This window comes from Hypanus sabinus, chromosome 9 (genome assembly GCF_030144855.1).
Source record: "Hypanus sabinus isolate sHypSab1 chromosome 9, sHypSab1.hap1, whole genome shotgun sequence".
NCBI lineage: Eukaryota > Metazoa > Chordata > Chondrichthyes > Myliobatiformes > Dasyatidae > Hypanus > Hypanus sabinus.
In genome coordinates, this window is record NC_082714.1 from 1261591 (window position 1) to 1281393 (window position 19803).

General features: G+C 54.8%; 1 protein-coding gene across 2 annotated transcripts in view; it reads right to left on the reverse strand.

Moving 5' to 3' along the window:
• LOC132398992 (ankyrin-repeat and fibronectin type III domain-containing 1-like) overlaps positions 1 to 19803 on the reverse strand; it is a 755630-nt gene that overhangs the window by 119616 nt on the left and 616211 nt on the right. For both annotated transcript variants that reach the window (XM_059978830.1, XM_059978831.1), the window contains one exon: positions 18457 to 18547. In XM_059978830.1, coding sequence (XP_059834813.1) covers positions 18457 to 18547 — 91 coding nt within the window. The remainder of the gene's footprint in view (positions 1 to 18456; positions 18548 to 19803) is intronic.

The following is a 19803-nucleotide window of genomic DNA, read 5'->3' on the forward strand; positions in this document are numbered from 1 at the left end:
GATGTGGTTCGACACGTGGGTGATGTGGTTCGACACGTGGGTGATGTGGTTCGACACGTGGGTGATGTGGTTCGAACAGTGGGTGATGTGGTTCGACACGTGGGTGATGTGGTTCAACACGTGGGTGATGTGGTTCGACACGTGGGTGATGTGGATCGACACGTGGGTGATGTGGTTCGAACAGTGGGTGGTGTGGTTCGAACAGTGGGTGATGTGGTTCGACACGTGGGTGATGTGGTTCGAACAGTGGGTGATGTGGTTCGACACGTGGGTGATGTGGTTCGAACAGTGGGTGATGTGGTTCGACACGTGGGTGGTGTGGATCGAACAGTGGGTGATGTGGTTCGACACGTGGGTGATGTGGATCGACACGTGGGTGATGTGGTTCGAACAGTGGGTGATGTGGTTCGACGCGTGGGTGATGTGGTTCGACACGTGGGTGGTGTGGTTCGACACGTGGGTGATGTGGTTCGACACGTGGGTGATGTGGTTCGACACGTGGGTGATGTGGTTCGACACGTGGGTGATGTGGTTCGAACAGTGGGTGATGTGGTTCGACACGTGGGTGATGTGGTTCGACACGTGGGTGATGTGGTTCGAACAGTGGGTGATGTGGTTCGAACAGTGGGTGATGTGGTTCGACACGTGGGTGATGTGGTTCGAACAGTGGGTGATGTGGTTCGACACGTGGGTGATGTGGTTTGACACGTGGGTGATGTGGTTCGACACGTGGGTGATGTGGTTCGAACAGTGGGTGATGTGGTTCGACACGTGGGTGGTGTGGTTCGACACGTGGGTGGTGTGGTTCGACACGTGGGTGATGTGGTTCGACACGTGGGTGGTGTGGTTCGACACGTGGGTGATGTGGTTCGACACGTGGGTGATGTGGTTCGACACGTGGGTGGTGTGGTTCGACACGTGGGTGGTGTGGTTCGACACGTGGGTGATGTGGTTCGACACGTGGGTGATGTGGTTCGAACAGTGGGTGATGTGGTTCGACACGTGGGTGGTGTGGTTCGACACGTGGGTGGTGTGGTTCGACACGTGGGTGATGTGGTTCGACACGTGGGTGATGTGGTTCGACACGTGGGTGATGTGGTTCGAACAGTGGGTGATGTGGTTCGAACAGTGGGTGATGTGGTTCGACATGTGGGTGATGAGGTTCGACACGTGGGTGATGTGGTTCGACACGTGGGTGATGTGGTTCGACACGTGGGTGGTGTGGTTCGAACAGTGGGTGATGTGGTTCGAACAGTGGGTGATGTGGTTCGACACGTGGGTGATGTGGTTCGACACGTGGGTGATGTGGTTCGAACAGTGGGTGATGTGGTTCGACACGTGGGTGGTGTGGTTCGACACGTGGGTGATGTGGTTCGACACGTGGGTGATGTGGTTCGAACAGTGGGTGGTGTGGTTCGAACAGTGGGTGATGTGGTTCGACACGTGGGTGATGTGGTTCGACACGTGGGTGATGTGGTTCGACACGTGGGTGGTGTGGTTCGAACAGTGGGTGATCTGGTTCGACACGTGGGTGATGTGGTTCGAACAGTGGGTGATGTGGTTCGAACAGTGGGTGATGTGGTTCGACGCGTGGGTGATGTGGTTCGACACGTGGGTGATGTTGTTCGACACGTGGGTGATGTGGTTCGAACAGTGGGTGATGTGGTTCGAACAGTGGGTGATGTGGATCGAACAGTGGATGATGTGGTTCGACACGTGGGTGATGTGGTTCGAACAGTGGGTGATGTGGTTTGACACGTGGGTGATGTGGTTCGAACAGTGGGTGATGTGGTTCGACACGTGGGTGATGTGGTTCGACACGTGGGTGATGTGGTTCGAACAGTGGGTGATGTGGTTCGAACAGTGGGTGATGTGGTTCGACACGTGGGTGGTGTGGTTCGAACAGTGGGTGATGTGGTTCGAACAGTGGGTGATGTGGTTCGACACGTGGGTGATGTGGTTCGAACAGTGGGTGATGTGGTTCGACACGTGGGTGATGTGGTTCGAACAGTGGGTGATGTGGTTCGACACGTGGGTGGTGTGGTTCGAACAGTGGGTGATGTGGTTCGACACGTGGGTGATGTGGTTCGAACAGTGGGTGATGTGGTTCGACACTTGGGTGATGTGGTTCGACACGTGGGTGATGTGGTTCGACACGTGGGTGATGTGGTTCGAACAGTGGGTGATGTGGTTCGACACGTGGGTGATGTGGTTCGAACAGTGGGTGATGTGGTTCGAACAGTGGGTGATGTGGTTCGACACGTGGGTGGTGTGGTTCGAACAGTGGGTGATGTGGTTCGACACGTGGGTGATGTGGTTCGAACAGTGGGTGATGTGGTTCGAACAGTGGGTGATGTGGTTCGAACAGTGGGTGATGTTCGAACAGTGGGTGGTGTGGTTCGACACGTGGATGATGTGGTTCGACACGTGGGTGATGTGGTTCGAACAGTGGGTGATGTGGTTCGACACGTGGGTGATGTGGTTCGACGCGTGGGTGGTGTGGTTCGAACAGTGGGTGATGTGGTTCGACACGTGGGTGATGTGGTTCGAACAGTGGGTGATGTGGTTCGACACGTGGGTGATGTGGTTCGACGCGTGGGTGATGTGGTTCGAACAGTGGGTGATGTGGTTCGAACAGTGGGTGATGTGGTTCGACACGTGGGTGATGTGGTTCAACACGTGGGTGATGTGGTTCGAACAGTGGGTGATGTGGTTCGACACGTGGGTGATGTGGTTCGACACGTGGGTGATGTGGTTCGAACAGTGGGTGATGTGGTTCGAACAGTGGGTGATGTGGTTCGAACAGTGGGTGATGTGGTTCGACATGTGGGTGATGTGGTTCGAACAGTGGGTGGTGTGGTTCGACACGTGGGTGATGTGGTTCGACACGTGGGTGATGTGGTTCGACACGTGGGTGATGTGGTTCGAACAGTGGGTGATGTGGTTCGAACAGTGGGTGATGTGGTTCGACACGTGGGTGATGTGGTTCGAACAGTGGGTGATGTGGTTCGACACGTGGGTGATGTGGTTCGAACAGTGGGTGATGTGGTTCGAACAATGGGTGGTGTGGATCGAACAGTGGGTGATGTGGTTCGAACAGTGGGTGATGTGGTTCGACGCGTGGGTGATGTGGTTCGAACAGTGGGTGATGTGGTTCGACGCGTGGGTGATGTGGTTCGAACAGTGGGTGATGTGGTTCGAACAGTGGGTGGTGTGGATCGAACAGTGGGTGATGTGGTTCGACACGTGGGTGATGTGGTTCGACACGTGGGTGATGTGGTTCGAACAGTGGGTGATGTGGTTCGAACAGTGGGTGATGTGGTTCGACACGTGGGTGATGTGGTTCGAACAGTGGGTGATGTGGTTCGAACAGTGGGTGATGTGGTTCGAACAGTGGGTGATGTGGTTCGAACAGTGGGTGATGTGGTTCGAACAGTGGGTGATGTGGTTCGACACGTGGGTGGTGTGGTTCGAACAGTGGGTGATGTGGTTCGACACGTGGGTGATGTGGTTCGAACAGTGGGTGATGTGGTTCGAACAGTGGGTGATGTGGTTCGAACAGTGGGTGATGTGGTTCGACACGTGGGTGATGTGGTTCGACACGTGGGTGATGTGGTTCGAACAGTGGGTGATGTGGTTCGACACGTGGGTGATGTGGTTCGAACAGTGGGTGATGTGGTTCGACACGTGGGTGATGTGGTTCGAACAGTGGGTGATGTGGTTCGACGCGTGGGTGGTGTGGTTTGACACGTGGGTGATGTGGTTCGACACGTGGGTGGTGTGGTTCGACACGTGGGTGATGTGGTTCGACACGTGGGTGATGTGGTTCGACGCGTCGGTGGTGTGGTTCGACACGTGGGTGATGTGGTTCGACACGTGGGTGATGTGGTTCGACACGTGGGTGATGTGGTTCGAACAGTGGGTGATGTGGTTCGAACAGTGGGTGATGTGGTTCGACGCGTCGGTGGTGTGGTTCGACACGTGGGTGATGTGGTTCGAACAGTGGGTGATGTGGTTCGACACGTGGGTGGTGTGGTTCGAACAGTGGGTGATGTGGTTCGAACAGTGGGTGATGTGGTTCGAACAGTGGGTGATGTGGTTCGACGCGTGGGTGATGTGGTTCGACACGTGGGTGATGTGGTTCGAACAGTGGGTGATGTGGTTCGACACGTGGGTGTTGTGGTTCGAACAGTGGGTGGTGTGGATCGAACAGTGGGTGATGTGGTTCGACACATGGGTGATGTGGTTCGACACGTGGGTGGTGTGGTTCGAACAGTGGGTGGTGTGGTTCGAACAGTGGGTGATGTGGATCGACACGTGGGTGATGTGGTTCGAACAGTGGGTGATGTGGTTCGAACAGTGGGTGATGTGGTTCGAACAGTGGGTGATGTGGTTCGACACGTGGGTGATGTGGTTCGAACAGTGGGTGATGTGGTTCGACACGTGGGTGATGTGGTTCGAACAGTGGGTGATGTGGTTCGAACAGTGGGTGATGTGGTTCGAACAGTGGGTGATGTGGTTCGACACGTGGGTGGTGTGGTTCGACACGTGGGTGATGTGGTTCGAACAGTGGGTGATGTGGTTCGACACGTGGGTGATGTGGTTCGACACGTGGGTGATGTGTTTCGGACAGTGGGTGATGTGGTTCGAACAGTGGGTGATGTGGTTCGACACGTGGGTGATGTGGTTCGAACAGTGGGTGATGTGGTTCGACACGTGGGTGATGTGGTTTGACACGTGGGTGATGTGGTTCGACACGTGGGTGATGTGGTTCGACGCGTGGGTGATGTGGTTCGACACGTGGGTGGTGTGGTTCGAACAGTGGGTGGTGTGGTTCGACACGTGGGTGATGTGGTTCGAACAGTGGGTGATGTGGTTCGACGCCTGGGTGATGTGGTTCGACACGTGGGTGATGTGGTTCGACACGTGGGTGATGTGGTTCGACGCCTGGGTGGTGTGGTTCGACACGTGGGTGATGTGGTTCGACGCCTGGGTGATGTGGTTCGACGCGTTGGTGATGTGGTTCGACGCCTGGGTGGTGTGGTTCGACACGTGGGTGATGTGGTTCGAACAGTGGGTGATGTGGTTCGACACGTGGGTGATGTGGTTCGAACAGTGGGTGATGTGGTTCGACACGTGGGTGATGTGGTTCGAACAGTGGGTGATGTGGTTCGACACGTGGGTGATGTGGTTCGAACAGTGGGTGATGTGGTTCGACACGTGGGTGATGTGGTTCGACACGTGGGTGATGTGGTTCGACACGTGGGTGATGTGGTTCGACACATGGGTGATGTGGTTCGACACGTGGGTGGTGTGGTTCGAACAGTGGGTGATGTGGTTCGACACGTGGGTGATGTGGTTCGAACAGTGGGTGATGTGGTTCGACACGTGGGTGATGTGGATCGAACAGTGGGTGATGTGGTTCGACACATGGGTGATGTGGTTCGACACGTGGGTGGTGTGGTTCGAACAGTGGGTGGTGTGGTTCGAACAGTGGGTGATGTGGATCGACACGTGGGTGATGTGGTTCGAACAGTGGGTGATGTGGTTCGAACAGTGGGTGATGTGGTTCGACACGTGGGTGATGTGGTTCGAACAGTGGGTGATGTGGTTCGACACGTGGGTGATGTGGTTCGACACGTGGGTGATGTGGTTCGACACGTGGGTGATGTGGATCGAACAGTGGGTGATGTGGTTCGACACATGGGTGATGTGGTTCGACACGTGGGTGGTGTGGTTCGAACAGTGGGTGGTGTGGTTCGAACAGTGGGTGATGTGGATCGACACGTGGGTGATGTGGTTCGAACAGTGGGTGATGTGGTTCGAACAGTGGGTGATGTGGTTCGAACAGTGGGTGATGTGGTTCGACACGTGGGTGATGTGGTTCGAACAGTGGGTGATGTGGTTCGACACGTGGGTGATGTGGTTCGAACAGTGGGTGATGTGGTTCGACACGTGGGTGATGTGGTTCGAACAGTGGGTGATGTGGTTCGACACGTGGGTAATGTGGTTCGACACGTGGGTGATGTGGTTCGACACGTGGGTGGTGTGGTTTGACACGTGGGTGATGTGGTTCGACACGTGGGTGATGTGGTTCGACACGTGGGTGATGTGGTTCGACACGTGGGTGGTGTGGTTCGACACGTGGGTGATGTGGTTCGAACAGTGGGTGGTGTGGTTCGAACAGTGGGTGATGTGGTTCGACACGTGGGTGATGTGGTTCGAACAGTGGGTGATGTGGTTCGACACGTGGGTGATGTGGTTCGAACAGTGGGTGATGTGGTTCGAACAGTGGGTGATGTGGTTCGAACAGTGGGTGGTGTGGTTCGACACGTGGGTGATGTGGTTCGACACGTGGGTGATGTGGTTCGACACGTGGGTGATGTGGTTCGAACAGTGGGTGGTGTGGTTCGACACGTGGGTGATGTGGTTCGAACAGTGGGTGATGTGGTTCGACACGTGGGTGATGTGGTTCGACACGTGGGTGATGTGGTTCGACACGTGGGTGATGTGGTTCGACACATGGGTGGTGTGGTTCGACACGTGGGTGATGTGGTTCGACACGTGGGTGATGTGGTTCGAACAGTGGGTGATGTGGTTCGACGCGTGGGTGATGTGGTTCGAACAGTGGGTGATGTGGTTCGAACAGTGGGTGGTGTGGTTCGACACGTGGGTGATGTGGTTCGAACAGTGGGTGATGTGGTTCGACACATGGGTGATGTGGTTCGACACGTGGGTGATGTGGTTCGACACGTGAGTGGTGTGGTTCGACACGTGGGTGATGTGGTTCGACACGTGGGTGATGTGGTTCGAACAGTGGGTGATGTGGTTCGACACGTGGGTGGTGTGGATCGAACAGTGGGTGATGTGGTTCGACACGTGGGTGATGTGGTTCGACACGTGGGTGGTGTGGTTCGACACGTGGGTGATGTGGTTCGACACGTGGGTGATGTGGTTCGAACAGTGGGTGATGTGGTTCGACACGTGGGTGGTGTGGTTCGAACAGTGGGTGATGTGGTTCGACACGTGGGTGATGTGGTTCGACACGTGGGTGATGTGGTTCGACACGTGGGTGATGTGGTTCGAACAGTGGGTGATGTGGTTCGACACGTGGGTGGTGTGGTTCGAACAGTGGGTGATGTGGTTCGACACGTGGGTGATGTGGTTCGACACGTGGGTGATGTGGTTCGAACAGTGGGTGATGTGGTTCGAACAGTGGGTGGTGTGGTTCGACACGTGGGTGATGTGGTTCGAATAGTGGGTGATGTGGTTCGACACATGGGTGATGTGGTTCGACACGTGGGTGATGTGGTTCGACACGTGGGTGATGTGGTTCGAACAGTGGGTGATGTGGTTCGACACGTGGGTGGTGTGGTTCGACACGTGGGTGATGTGGTTCGACACGTGGGTGATGTGGTTCGAACAGTGGGTGATGTGGTTCGACACGTGGGTGGTGTGGTTCGAACAGTGGGTGATGTGGTTCGACACGTGGGTGATGTGGTTCGACACATGGGTGATGTGGTTCGACACGTGGGTGATGTGGTTCGAACAGTGGGTGGTGTGGTTCGAACAGTGGGTGGTGTGGTTCGACACGTGGGTGATGTGGTTCGACACGTGGGTGATGTGGTTCGACACGTGGGTGATGTGGTTCGAACAGTGGGTGATGTGGTTCGACACGTGGGTGATGTGGTTCGAACAGTGGGTGATGTGGTTCGACACGTGGGTGATGTGGTTCGAACAGTGGGTGATGTGGTTCGACACGTGGGTGATGTGGTTCGAAGAGTGGGTGATGTGGTTCGACACGTGGGTGGTGTGGTTCGAACAGTGGGTGATGTGGATCGAACAGTGGGTGATGTGGTTCGACACGTGGGTGATGTGGTTCGACACGTGGGTGATGTGGTTCGAACAGTGGGTGATGTGGTTTGACACGTGGGTGATGTGGTTCGACACGTGGGTGATGTGGTTCGAACAGTGGGTGATGTGGTTCGAACAGTGGGTGATGTGGTTCGACACGTGGGTGGTGTGGTTCGACGCGTGGGTGATGTGGTTCGAACAGTGGGTGATGTGGTTCGAACAGTGGGTGGTGTGGTTCGAACAGTGGGTGGTGTGGTTCGACGCGTGGGTGATGTGGTTCGAACAGTGGGTGATGTGGTTCGACACATGGGTGATGTGGTTCGACACGTGGGTGGTGTGGATCGAACAGTGGGTGATGTGGTTCGAACAGTGGGTGATGTGGTTCGACACGTGGGTGATGTGGTTCGAACAGTGGGTGGTGTGGTTCGAACAGTGGGTGATGTGGTTCGACACGTGGGTGATGTGGTTCGACACGTGGGTGATGTGGTTCGAACAGTGGGTGATGTGGTTCGAACAGTGGGTGATGTGGTTCGAACAGTGGGTGATGTGGTTCGACACGTGGGTGATGTGGTTCGAACAGTGGGTGATGTGGTTCGAACAGTGGGTGATGTGGTTCGAACAGTGGGTGATGTGGTTCGACACGTGGGTGATGTGGTTCGAACAGTGGGTGATGTGGTTCGACACGTGGGTGATGTGGTTCGACACATGGGTGATGTGGTTCGACACGTGGGTGATGTGGTTCGAACAGTGGGTGATGTGGTTCGACACGTGGGTGATGTGGTTCGACACGTGGGTGATGTGGTTCGACACGTGGGTGGTGTGGTTCGACACGTGGGTGATGTGGTTCGAACAGTGGGTGATGTGGTTCGAACAGTGGGTGGTGTGGTTCGACACGTGGGTGGTGTGGTTCGAACAGTGGGTGGTGTGGTTCGACGCGTGGGTGATGTGGTTCGAACAGTGGGTGGTGTGGTTCGAACAGCGGGTGGTGTGGTTCGAACAGTGGGTGGTGTGGTTCGACACGTGGGTGATGTGGTTCGAACAGTGGGTGATGTGGTTCGACACGTGGGTGATGTGGATCGAACAGTGGGTGATGTGGTTCGACACGTGGGTGATGTGGTTCGACACGTGGGTGGTGTGGTTCGACACGTGGGTGGTGTGGTTCGACACGTGGGTGATGTGGTTCGACACCTGGGTGATGTGGTTCGACACGTGGGTGATGTGGTTCGACACGTGGGTGATGTGGTTCGAACAGTGGGTGATGTGGTTCGACACGTGGGTGATGTGGTTCGACACGTGGGTGATGTGGTTCGAACAGTGGGTGATGTGGTTCGAACAGTGGGTGATGTGGTTCGACACGTGGGTGATGTGGTTCGACACGTGGGTGATGTGGTTCGAACAGTGGGTGATGTGGTTCGACACGTGGGTGATGTGGTTCGAACAGTGGGTGATGTGGTTCGAACGGTGGGTGATGTGGTTTGACACGTGGGTGATGTGGTTCGACACGTGGGTGATGTGGTTCGAACAGTGGGTGATGTGGTTCGAACAGTGGGTGATGTGGTTCGAACAGTGGGTGGTGTGGTTCGACACGTGGGTGATGTGGTTCGACACGTGGGTGATGTGGTTCGAACAGTGGGTGATGTGGTTCGAACAGTGGGTGGTGTGGTTCGAACAGTGGGTGATGTGGTTCGACACGTGGGTGATGTGGTTCGAACAGTGGGTGATGTGGTTCGACACGTGGGTGGTGTGGATCGAACAGTGGGTGATGTGGTTCGACACGTGGGTGGTGTGGTTCGACACGTGGGTGATGTGGTTCGAACAGTGGGTGATGCGGTTCGACACGTGGGTGATGTGGTTCGAACAGTGGGTGATGTGGTTCGACACGTGGGTGATGTGGTTCGAACAGTGGGTGATGTGGTTCGAACAGTGGGTGATGTGGTTCGACGCGTGGGTGATGTGGTTCGACACGTGGGTGATGTGGTTCGAACAGTGGGTGATGTGGATCGAACAGTGGGTGATGTGGTTCGAACAGTGGGTGATGTGGTTCGAACAGTGGGTGATGTGGTTCGACACGTGGGTGATGTGGTTCGAACAGTGGGTGATGTGGTTCGACACGTGGGTGATGTGGTTCGAACAGTGGGTGATGTGGTTCGAACAGTGGGTGATGTGGTTCGAACAGTGGGTGATGTGGTTCGACACGTGGGTGATGTGGTTCGACACGTGGGTGATGTGGTTCGAACAGTGGGTGATGTGGTTCGACGCGTGGGTGATGTGGTTCGACACGTGGGTGATGTGGTTCGAACAGTGGGTGATGTGGTTCGAACAGTGGGTGATGTGGTTCGAACAGTGGGTGATGTGGTTCGACACGTGGGTGGTGTGGTTCGACACGTGGGTGATGTGGTTCGAACAGTGGGTGATGTGGTTCGACACGTGGGTAATGTGGTTCGAACAGTGGGTGGTGTGGTTCGAACAGTGGGTGATGTGGTTCGAACAGTGGGTGATGTGGTTCGAACAGTGGGTGATGTGGTTCGACACGTGGGTAATGTGGTTCGAACAGTGGGTGGTGTGGTTCGAACAGTGGGTGATGTGGTTCGACACGTGGGTGGTGTGGTTCGACACGTGGGTGGTGTGGTTCGACACGTGGGTGATGTGGTTCGACACGTGGGTGATGTGGTTCGAACAGTGGGTGATGTGGTTCGAACAGTGGGTGATGTGGTTTGAACAGTGGGTGATGTGGTTCGACACGTGGGTGATGTGGTTCGACACGTGGGTGATGTGGTTCGACACGTGGGTGATGTGGTTCGAACAGTGGGTGGTGTGGTTCGACACGTGGGTGATGTGGTTCGAACAGTGGGTGATGTGGTTCGACACGTGGGTGGTGTGGTTCGAACAGTGGGTGATGTGGTTCGACACGTGGGTGATGTGGTTCGAACAGTGGGTGATGTGGTTCGACACGTGGGTGATGTGGTTCGACACGTGGGTGATGTGGTTCGAACAGTGGGTGGTGTGGTTCGAACAGTGGGTGATGTGGTTCGACACGTGGGTGATGTGGTTCGAACAGTGGGTGATGTGGATCGAACAGTGGGTGATGTGGTTCGACACGTGGGTGATGTGGTTCGAACAGTGGGTGATGTGGTTCGAACAGTGGGTGATGTGGTTCGACGCGTCGGTGGTGTGGTTCGACACGTGGGTGATGTGGTTCGAACAGTGGGTGATGTGGTTCGACACGTGGGTGGTGTGGTTCGAACAGTGGGTGATGTGGTTCGAACAGTGGGTGATGTGGTTCGAACAGTGGGTGGTGTGGTTCGAACAGTGGGTGATGTGGTTCGAACAGTGGGTGATGTGGTTCGACACGTGGGTGATGTGGTTCGACACGTGGGTGATGTGGTTCGAACAGTGGGTGATGTGGTTCGACACGTGGGTGTTGTGGTTCGAACAGTGGGTGGTGTGGATCGAACAGTGGGTGATGTGGTTCGAACAGTGGGTGATGTGGTTCGAACAGTGGGTGATGTGGTTCGACACGTGGGTGATGTGGTTCGAACAGTGGGTGATGTGGTTCGAACAGTGGGTGATGTGGTTCGACACATGGGTGATGTGGTTCGACACGTGGGTGGTGTGGTTCGAACAGTGGGTGGTGTGGTTCGAACAGTGGGTGATGTGGTTCGAACAGTGGGTGATGTGGTTCGACACGTGGGTGATGTGGTTCGAACAGTGGGTGATGTGGTTCGACACATGGGTGATGTGGTTCGACACGTGGGTGATGTGGTTCGAACAGTGGGTGATGTGGTTCGAACAGTGGGTGATGTGGTTCGAACAGTGGGTGATGTGGTTCGACACGTGGGTGATGTGGTTCGAACAGTGGGTGATGTGGTTCGACACGTGGGTGATGTGGTTCGAACAGTGGGTGATGTGGTTCGACACGTGGGTGGTGTGGTTCGACACGTGGGTGATGTGGTTCGAACAGTGGGTGATGTGGATCGACACGTGGGTGATGTGGTTCGAACAGTGGGTGATGTGGTTCGAACAGTGGGTGATGTGGTTCGAACAGTGGGTGATGTGGTTCGACACGTGGGTGATGTGGTTCGAACAGTGGGTGATGTGGTTCGACACGTGGGTGATGTGGTTCGAACAGTGGGTGATGTGGTTCGACACGTGGGTGGTGTGGTTCGACACGTGGGTGGTGTGGTTCGACACGTGGGTGATGTGGTTCGACGCCTGGGTGGTGTGGTTCGACACGTGGGTGATGTGGTTCGAACAGTGGGTGGTGTGGTTCGAACAGTGGGTGATGTGGTTCGACACGTGGGTGATGTGGTTCGAACAGTGGGTGATGTGGTTCGACACGTGGGTGGTGTGGTTCGACACGTGGGTGATGTGGTTCGACACGTGGGTGATGTGGTTCGACACGTGGGTGATGTGGTTCGACACGTGGGTGGTGTGGTTCGACACGTGGGTGATGTGGTTCGACACGTGGGTGATGTGGTTCGACACGTGGGTGATGTGGTTCGACACGTGGGTGGTGTGGTTCGAACAGTGGGTGATGTGGTTCGAACAGTGGGTGATGTGGTTCGACATGTGGGTGATGTGGTTCGACACGTGGGTGATGTGGTTCGACACGTGGGTGATGTGGTTCGACACGTGGGTGGTGTGGTTCGACACGTGGGTGATGTGGTTCGACACGTGGGTGGTGTGGTTCGAACAGTGGGTGATGTGGTTCGACACGTGGGTGGTGTGGTTCGACACGTGGGTGATGTGGTTCGACACGTGGGTGGTGTGGTTCGAACAGTGGGTGATGTGGTTCGAACAGTGGGTGATGTGGTTCGACATGTGGGTGATGTGGTTCGACACGTGGGTGATGTGGTTCGACACGTGGGTGATGTGGTTCGACACGTGGGTGATGTGGTTCGAACAGTGGGTGATGTGGTTCGACACGTGGGTGGTGTGGTTCGAACAGTGGGTGATGTGGTTCGACACGTGGGTGATGTGGTTCGACACGTGGGTGATGTGGTTCGAACAGTGGGTGATGTGGTTCGACACGTGGGTGATGTGGATCGAACAGTGGGTGATGTGGTTCGACACATGGGTGATGTGGTTCGACACGTGGGTGGTGTGGTTCGAACAGTGGGTGGTGTGGTTCGAACAGTGGGTGATGTGGATCGACACGTGGGTGATGTGGTTCGAACAGTGGGTGATGTGGTTCGAACAGTGGGTGATGTGGTTCGAACAGTGGGTGATGTGGTTCGACACGTGGGTGATGTGGTTCGACACGTGGGTGATGTGGTTCGAACAGTGGGTGATGTGGTTCGAACAGTGGGTGATGTGGTTCGACACGTGGGTGATGTGGTTCGAACAGTGGGTGATGTGGTTCGACACGTGGGTGATGTGGTTCGAACAGTGGGTGATGTGGTTCGACACGTGGGTGATGTGGTTCGACACGTGGGTGATGTGGTTCGAACAGTGGGTGATGTGGTTCGAACAGTGGGTGATGTGGTTCGAACAGTGGGTGGTGTGGTTCGAACAGTGGGTGATGTGGTTCGACACGTGGGTGATGTGGTTCGAACAGTGGGTGATGTGGCTCGAACAGTGGGTGATGTGGTTCGAACAGTGGGTGATGTGGTTCGAACAGTGGGTGGTGTGGTTCGAACAGTGGGTGATGTGGTTCGAACAGTGGGTGATGTGGTTCGAACAGTGGGTGATGTGGTTCGACACGTGGGTGATGTGGTTCGACACGTGGGTGATGTGGTTCGAACAGTGGGTGATGTGGTTCGAACAGTGGGTGATGTGGTTCGACACGTGGGTGATGTGGTTCGAACAGTGGGTGATGTGGTTCGACACGTGGGTGATGTGGTTCGAACAGTGGGTGATGTGGTTCGACACGTGGGTGATGTGGTTCGAACAGTGGGTGATGTGGTTCGACACGTGGGTGATGTGGTTCGAACAGTGGGTGATGTGGTTCGACACGTGGGTGATGTGGTTCGAACAGTGGGTGATGTGGTTCGAACAGTGGGTGATGTGGTTCGACACGTGGGTGATGTGGTTCGAACAGTGGGTGATGTGGTTCGACACGTGGGTGATGTGGTTCGAACAGTGGGTGATGTGGTTCGACACGTGGGTGATGTGGTTCGAACAGTGGGTGATGTGGTTCGAACAGTGGGTGATGTGGTTCGAACAGTGGGTGATGTGGTTCGACACGTGGGTGATGTGGTTCGACACGTGGGTGATGTGGTTCGACACGTGGGTGATGTGGTTCGACACATGGGTGGTGTGGTTCGACACGTGGGTGATGTGGTTCGACACGTGGGTGATGTGGTTCGAACAGTGGGTGATGTGGTTCGACACGTGGGTGATGTGGTTCGAACAGTGGGTGATGTGGTTCGACGCGTCGGTGGTGTGGTTCGACACGTGGGTGATGTGGTTCGAACAGTGGGTGATGTGGTTCGACACGTGGGTGGTGTGGTTCGAACAGTGGGTGATGTGGTTCGAACAGTGGGTGATGTGGTTCGAACAGTGGGTGGTGTGGTTCGAACAGTGGGTGATGTGGTTCGAACAGTGGGTGATGTGGTTCGACACGTGGGTGATGTGGTTCGACACGTGGGTGATGTGGTTCGAACAGTGGGTGATGTGGTTCGACACGTGGGTGTTGTGGTTCGAACAGTGGGTGGTGTGGATCGAACAGTGGGTGATGTGGTTCGAACAGTGGGTGATGTGGTTCGAACAGTGGGTGATGTGGTTCGACACGTGGGTGATGTGGTTCGAACAGTGGGTGATGTGGTTCGAACAGTGGGTGATGTGGTTCGACACATGGGTGATGTGGTTCGACACGTGGGTGGTGTGGTTCGAACAGTGGGTGGTGTGGTTCGAACAGTGGGTGATGTGGTTCGAACAGTGGGTGGTGTGGTTCGAACAGTGGGTGATGTGGTTCGAACAGTGGGTGATGTGGTTCGACACGTGGGTGATGTGGTTCGAACAGTGGGTGATGTGGTTCGACACGTGGGTGATGTGGTTCGACACGTGGGTGATGTGGTTCGAACAGTGGGTGATGTGGTTCGAACAGTGGGTGATGTGGTTCGAACAGTGGGTGATGTGGTTCGACACGTGGGTGATGTGGTTCGAACAGTGGGTGATGTGGTTCGACACGTGGGTGATGTGGTTCGAACAGTGGGTGATGTGGTTCGACACGTGGGTGGTGTGGTTCGACACGTGGGTGATGTGGTTCGAACAGTGGGTGATGTGGATCGACACGTGGGTGATGTGGTTCGAACAGTGGGTGATGTGGTTCGAACAGTGGGTGATGTGGTTCGAACAGTGGGTGATGTGGTTCGACACGTGGGTGATGTGGTTCGAACAGTGGGTGATGTGGTTCGACACGTGGGTGATGTGGTTCGAACAGTGGGTGATGTGGTTCGACACGTGGGTGGTGTGGTTCGACACGTGGGTGGTGTGGTTCGACACGTGGGTGATGTGGTTCGACGCCTGGGTGGTGTGGTTCGACACGTGGGTGATGTGGTTCGAACAGTGGGTGGTGTGGTTCGAACAGTGGGTGATGTGGTTCGACACGTGGGTGATGTGGTTCGAACAGTGGGTGATGTGGTTCGACACGTGGGTGGTGTGGTTCGACACGTGGGTGATGTGGTTCGACACGTGGGTGATGTGGTTCGACACGTGGGTGATGTGGTTCGACACGTGGGTGGTGTGGTTCGACACGTGGGTGATGTGGTTCGACACGTGGGTGATGTGGTTCGACACGTGGGTGGTGTGGTTCGAACAGTGGGTGATGTGGTTCGAACAGTGGGTGATGTGGTTCGACACGTGGGTGATGTGGTTCGACACGTGGGTGATGTGGTTCGACACGTGGGTGGTGTGGTTCGACACGTGGGTGATGTGGTTCGACACGTGGGTGGTGTGGTTCGAACAGTGGGTGATGTGGTTCGAACAGTGGGTGATGTGGTTCGACACGTGGGTGATGTGGTTCGACACGTGGGTGATGTGGTTCGACACGTGGGTCATGTGGTTCGACACGTGGGTGATGTGGTTCGACACGTGGGTGATGTGGTTCGACACGTGGGTGGTGTGGTTCGAACAGTGGGTGATGTGGTTCGACACGTGGGTGATGTGGTTCGACACGTGGGTGATGTGGTTCGAACAGTGGGTGATGTGGTTCGACACGTGGGTGATGTGGATCGAACAGTGGGTGATGTGGTTCGACACATGGGTGATGTGGTTCGACACGTGGGTGGTGTGGTTCGAACAGTGGGTGGTGTGGTTCGAACAGTGGGTGATGTGGATCGACACGTGGGTGATGTGGTTCGAACAGTGGGTGATGTGGTTCGAACAGTGGGTGATGTGGTTCGACACATGGGTGGTGTGGTTCGACACGTGGGTGATGTGGTTCGACACGTGGGTGATGTGGTTTTAACAGTGGGTGATGTGGTTCGACACGTGGGTGATGTGGTTCGAACAGTGGGTGATGTGGTTCGACGCGTGGGTGATGTGGTTCGAACAGTGGGTGATGTGGTTCGAACAGTGGGTGGTGTGGTTCGACACGTGGGTGATGTGGTTCGAACAGTGGGTGATGTGGTTCGACACGTGGGTGATGTGGTTCGACACGTGGGTGATGTGGTTCGAACAGTGGGTGATGTGGTTCGACACGTGGGTGATGTGGTTCGACACGTGGGTGATGTGGTTCGAACAGTGGGTGATGTGGTTCGACACGTGGGTGATGTGGTTCGACACGTGGGTGATGTGGTTCGACACGTGGGTGATGTGGTTCGAACAGTGGGTGATGTGGTTCGACACGTGGGTGATGTGGTTCGAACAGTGGGTGATGTGGTTCGACACGTGGGTGATGTGGTTCGAACAGTGGGTGATGTGGTTCGACACGTGGGTGATGTGGTTCGAACAGTGGGTGATGTGGTTCGACACGTGGGTGATGTGGTTCGAACAGTGGGTGATGTGGTTCGACACGTGGGTGATGTGGTTCGAACAGTGGGTGATGTGGTTCGACACGTGGGTGGTGTGGATCGAACAGTGGGTGATGTGGTTCGACACGTGGGTGATGTGGTTCGACACGTGGGTGATGTGGTTCGAACAGTGGGTGATGTGGTTTGACACGTGGGTGATGTGGTTCGACACGTGGGTGATGTGGTTCGAACAGTGGGTGATGTGGTTCGAACAGTGGGTGATGTGGTTCGACACATGGGTGATGTGGTTCGACACGTGGGTGGTGTGGTTCGACACGTGGGTGGTGTGGTTCGACACGTGGGTGATGTGGTTCGACACGTGGGTGATGTGGTTCGAACAGTGGGTGATGTGGTTCGACACGTGGGTGATGTGGTTCGAACTGTGGGTGGTGTGGTTCGAACAGTGGGTGATGTGGTTCGACACGTGGGTGGTGTGGTTCGAACAGTGGGTGATGTGGTTCGACACGTGGGTGATGTGGTTCGACACGTGGGTGATGTGGTTCGAACAGTGGGTGGTGTGGTTCGACACGTGGGTGATGTGGTTCGACACGTGGGTGATGTGGTTCGAACAGTGGGTGGTGTGGTTCGACACGTGGGTGATGTGGTTCGAACAGTGGGTGATGTGGTTCGACACGTGGGTGGTGTGGTTCGACACGTGGGTGATGTGGTTCGACACGTGGGTGATGTGGTTCGACACGTGGGTGATGTGGTTCGAACAGTGGGTGGTGTGGTTCGAACAGTGGGTGATGTGGTTCGAACAGTGGGTGATGTGGTTCGAACAGTGGGTGATGTGGTTCGACATGTGGGTGATGTGGTTCGAACAGTGGGTGATGTGGTTCGACACGTGGGTGATGTGGTTCGACACGTGGGTGATGTGGTTCGACACGTGGGTGATGTGGTTCGAACAGTGGGTGATGTGGATCGAACAGTGGGTGATGTGGATCGAACAGTGGGTGATGTGGTTCGACACGTGGGTGATGTGGTTCGAACAGTGGGTGATGTGGTTCAACGCGTGGGTGGTGTGGTTCGAACAGTGGGTGATGTGGTTCGAACAGTGGGTGGTGTGGTTCGAACAGTGGGTGGCAAGGTTTGACTCGTGGGTGATGTGGTTTGACTCGTGGGTGATGTGGTTTGACGCGTGGGTGATGTGGTCCGATGCATGGGTGATGTGGTTCGACACGTGGGTGATTTGGTTCGAACAGTGGGTGATGTGGTTCGAACAGTGGGTGATGTGGTTCGAACAGTGGGTGATGTGGTTCGACACGTGGATGGTGTGGTTCAACGCGTGGGTGGTGTGTTGCGACGCGTGGGTGATATTCGCGCGTGGGTGATGTGGTTCAAGGCGTGGGTGATATTCGCGCGTGGGTGACGAGGCTCAGTGCGTGGGTGGCGAGGTTTGACTCGTGGGTGATGTGGTTTGACTCGTGGGTGATGTGGTTTGGCGCATGGGCAGCAATGTTTGATGTGTGGGTTGGGATTTGTGATCAGGGAGAGAGAGAAAAGGACACAGAACCATAAACTGCCACCCCAGTCCCGCAAAATCCTGCCTTACATGTAGGCATGCAGAGAGTAATGGCTTTGTTATGATTCATTCACATGTCCTGCAGCTCACAGGAGGTTAGAACATCGACAGGTCTGTGGTACTTACAGGAAGGTGCAGCGGATGGCGGTGTGGAGCTCTGTGGGGGACCCCAGCCTTTCATGTTGTACGCAGACACCCGGACGTAATATGACGTGCCCTGTGGGAAACGAGGCGTCGGCTACCACTGGATTACAAAGTGTACATTAGACCCATCAGCTTAGCCTGCAGTGCCCTCAGTACAACCATCGCTACTGCACTCCCACCTCCTCCCCAGAGTCAGGAAATCTGCACTCACACCGTTTGTGTGTTGCTCAGTGTCTGGCTGGTTACACAGAGGCAATGTGTAGCGAGGTGAGTTGCAGTCTAACATGTGGACAAAATCAAATAGAGTGACAAATGCAGGTCTGAAGGATTTGAATACATACAATATAAGGAGTAAGGTAAATGATCTTGTCACACAGTTAGAGATTAGCAGGTTTGATGTTGTAGGCATCATGCCTGGAAGAAGGTTATAGTTGGGAGCTTAACAACCAAGGATACACATTGCATCAAAAGGACAGGCAGATAGGCAGAATCGGTGGGGGGGGGGGGGGGGGCTCTGTTGGTAAAAAATGAAATCAATTCCTTTGAAAAAGGTGACACAGGATTGGAACATGTAGAATCTTTGTGGGTAGAGTTAAGGAACTGCAAGGTTAAAAAAACCCTGATGGGTGTTACATACAAGCCTCCAAACCGTAGCCAGGATATGGTCTACAAATTACAACAGGAGAAAGAAAATGCATGCCAAAAAGGCAATGTTACAATCGTCATGAGAGATTTCAGTAGGTAGGCAGATTGGGAAAATTCCCTGTGTTATATCCCAAGACAGGGAATTTGTAGGGGATCAGCTATTGTGGACTGTGCGCTTGTAATGAACAGGAATTAATTAGAAAACTTAAGGTAAAGGAACTGTTAGTGACAATGATTATAAAATGAAAAAATTCACCCTGCAATTTGAAACGGGGAAGCTAAAGTCAGATGTATCACTACGGCAGTGGAATAAAATGAATACAGAGGCATGAGAGAGGAGTTGGCCAAAAGTGATAGGAAGTGGACACTAGAGGGATTACACCAGAGCAGCAATGGTTGGAGTTTCTGGGAGCAATTCAGAATGCACAGGATATATACATCCCAAAGATAAAGAAGTAGCCAATGATATCAAAGAAGATACCAAAGGTATTTTTCAGATATACGTGAAGAGTAAAAAGAGAGGTAAGAGTAGATAGCGGACCACAGGAGAAGTGGACAGGTAGTAATGGGGGACAAGAAAATGGCGGACAAATTGAATAAGTATCTTGCATCAGTCTTCACTGTGGAAGACTCTAGCAGTGTGCCAGGCACTCGAGTATCAGGGGGTAGAAGTGAGTTACATTG